Below are 3,148 nucleotides of genomic sequence, written 5' to 3'. Positions count from 1 at the left end.
AAACGTTCTTTTAAACTAAGTGAACACAAGTACAGGAAAACAAACATTCTACATACGAGTTTGAACACAAATCCTCAATTCGATTATCATTAGTTACACTTGACGGGTGTAAGCGAGAACTTATGTTATATGGCCATATGGGTTTGACAAACCCTCACTTCGGACGGTTCGCTACCGTCTACGGGTGAAATATATTTTCGAGAAACAGTGTATGTTCTAACACTATTATGATGGGGTTCAATGGAAGGAAACGTTAAGCCTTGATAATTGGGTGCTCGTGAATATTAACTTTTAGAATGTATTACTACTTTATTAATGTTGCAAATCTTGTGGTTCGACTTACCTTCATTCACTTACTTATTTAAACCTATGATTTCACCAACGTTTTCGTTGACAGATTCTCTATGTTTTTCTCAGGTCCTTGAACTTAGGTGATACATGCTTCCGCTCATACTTTTTGATACTTGCATTGGATGTCGTGTATACTTGCATACGTGGAGCGTCTTTTTGGCTACTTTAAACTATGTCGCACGTGTTTCATATGAACTATAACTTTTGTTATGTACTTGTCTTGGGAATTACTTTTGTAAACATTGAAACATTCTTTTATGAAATGAATGCGACATATTTTCGGTCAAACTTTGTTATAAATGCTTATAACCATGTAATGGGACCATACGTAGTCGACGCCGTCACTTGACGATTTGTCGGGGTCGCTACAGAAAGAAGGATATATCAAAAGTGACCGAACAAAACACATACCTCCTAGATTCTTCTTATACACTCAAGATCTCATCAAGGACAACCAGATTGAAATGAGATATGTTCAATCCAGTAAAACTCTGCCGATCTTTTAACCAAAGCACTTCCAACTGCTGTTTTCAGAACACACGTTCACAATATTGACATGAGGCATATTCAAAAGATGTAACAGCTCAACGATGTCCACTTGAGGGGAAGTTAACTCTATGCTGCACTCTTTTTCTCTTGGCTAAAGTTTTTATCCCACTGAATTTTTCTTTAGCAAGGTTTTTAACGAGGCAGTACTAGTTGATCTCTAACGAAACAAAATTATCATCCAAGGGGGAGTGTTACGATATGGATGGATTCTCATTTTGTACGCATGCAGATGAATAGAGATGATTGATAATCATGTACAGTAAAATTATGAATTATTGATTACTATTTCACCTACTCTATAATTGATTGTGAAAACGAGTAATGTATAGTTAACTTTTAATATTATAAATACTCACTCAATTGTAAGGATATGTATACCATTCTTAAATAAGAATTTAATCTCTTCTTTATTCCTTCATATTAGTATCTTCCTTATATGTCATATACAATATGAAATCATAACAAGAACTAAGTATTTTGATTTTTAGTGTGTATGATTACACGGCTCATCCAGTAGTTTGATTTTATTATCTTTTATAGATTATAGGTAAATAAAATTACACGGCTCATCCAGTAATTTGTATAGTGACAAGTAACAATATATTATTTTTATTGATGAATACCATTTGAAGGGATTACATCACATTGAGAACAGAAATAACAAAGATCAAATATTACAGCATTAAGATTAATTATAGAATAATAACACATTCCTTGTTAACTTCTGTGCTCTCTTGTTTAATCATAATTGCTCCTGTACCAGTAGATACCTTTGTTCTTCTCATCTCTCTCATCGGGCTCAATGAACAGACAATTCTTAGATTCTCTCCATAACGCCACGAAAAAAGGTGTACTATCAGTTTGATAAAACTCTCCCAATATCGGTCTAATCGCTTTAGTAGCCTCCATAGCATGATAATGAGGAATGTATGAAAACAAATGATGTAACACATGTGTATCAGTAATATTATGAAACACCTTGTTTAAAACTCCATAATCCCTATCTACCGTCGCGAATGCACCTTTCATCCAGTTCCATTCGGAGTCATCGTAATGAGGCAAAGCAGGATGAGTGTGATGAAGGTACGTAATCGTTACAAGAAACGCGTTCATCACCATTAATGCACCTCCATACACACAAAACAACCAAGCGAAACCTTGAATCGTCCCCACTTTGTATAGCACGTAAGAAAAGGTAATTAGTCCAATATCAGACATCAGAATCAACACGCGCTCGCTATCTGAAAAAATCGGACTCCTAGGATCATAATGACTTGCGAATTTATCATAAGGTCTTCCGGCAGCATTAACAGACAGATAAATGTACCATCCAAGAGTTAGTTTAACCATAAGGGTTAAAGTTCGACCAACAGGATTGTCGAAGTAAAACTTCGCGGGACCAAGTTTTGATCTTGTCTTAGGAACAAATACCTCGTCTTGATCGAGCGAACCAGTGTTCGCATGATGCCTACGGTGACTTATTTTCCAAGAAAAATAAGGGGTTAATAGACATGAGTGTAGAATAAATCCTATAGTATCCTCAAGCCAAACTTGATCACTAAAAGCATGGTGACCACATTCATGAGCAATAAGCCAAATGCCCATGAACACACATCCTTGAAGAAACCAATAAACGGGCCATGCGACGTAGTGAAGAGGGTGAGGGAGCAGTGGGATATAAGTGTTGGCGACGTAGTAGAAGATCGAGACTGCGGTGAGGTCAGCGATGAGGTAGGCAAACGATCGAATTAAGGATCGTTCGAAACAGTGAGGTGGTATGGCTTTTTTAATGTCTGCTAATGTGAATGGAGGTTTTGAAGTTGGGGCTCTTTTGATAAGTTTTGTGTTGGAAGTTTTAAGATCTTGATCACGAGGATTTGAACGGCCACCAGCACCCATGGTTGTTAGTTGTTGATGATTTACAAGAGAGATTTAGTTCATAGAACAACAATAATTGAGGTTGGATCTGGTTGTGTGAATATTTAGTGGCCGATGATAGCTTTAGTCTTCCACTAATTAATATATATACACACAGAAAGAAAAGTATCATATGTATTATGCCGCCTTTGTTTACTGACCGAGTTTCAATAATAAATTATTATTCTTTTATAAAGTTGTTTTGTTTTATTTTTTGTTTATGTTTATTGTAAGCTAAGTACAAGACAATAACGAAGTAGTTAATTTAAACCAAATTTTTGGTGGTTGTAGACTCTGGAAATTCTTAAAATAATGGGCGTTAGTGTAGGAA

At 35.9% G+C, this 3,148-nt stretch overlaps 1 protein-coding gene across 1 annotated transcript; it reads right to left on the bottom strand.

Moving 5' to 3' along the window:
• Positions 1-1,486: 1,486 nt before the first annotated feature.
• On the bottom strand, positions 1,487-2,916 carry LOC139886644 (delta(12)-acyl-lipid-desaturase-like). Its single transcript, XM_071870576.1, has one exon. It carries the CDS (start codon positions 2,797-2,799, stop codon positions 1,639-1,641), a length of 1,161 nt encoding a protein of 386 aa, XP_071726677.1. The 5' UTR covers positions 2,800-2,916; the 3' UTR covers positions 1,487-1,638.
• Between the last annotated feature and the right edge of the window lie 232 nt (positions 2,917-3,148).

This window comes from Rutidosis leptorrhynchoides, chromosome 1 (assembly GCF_046630445.1).
Source record: "Rutidosis leptorrhynchoides isolate AG116_Rl617_1_P2 chromosome 1, CSIRO_AGI_Rlap_v1, whole genome shotgun sequence".
Classification (NCBI taxonomy): domain Eukaryota; kingdom Viridiplantae; phylum Streptophyta; class Magnoliopsida; order Asterales; family Asteraceae; genus Rutidosis; species Rutidosis leptorrhynchoides.
Note: the sequence above shows the minus strand (reverse complement) of the source record. Positions and strands in the feature narration are given on the sequence as shown.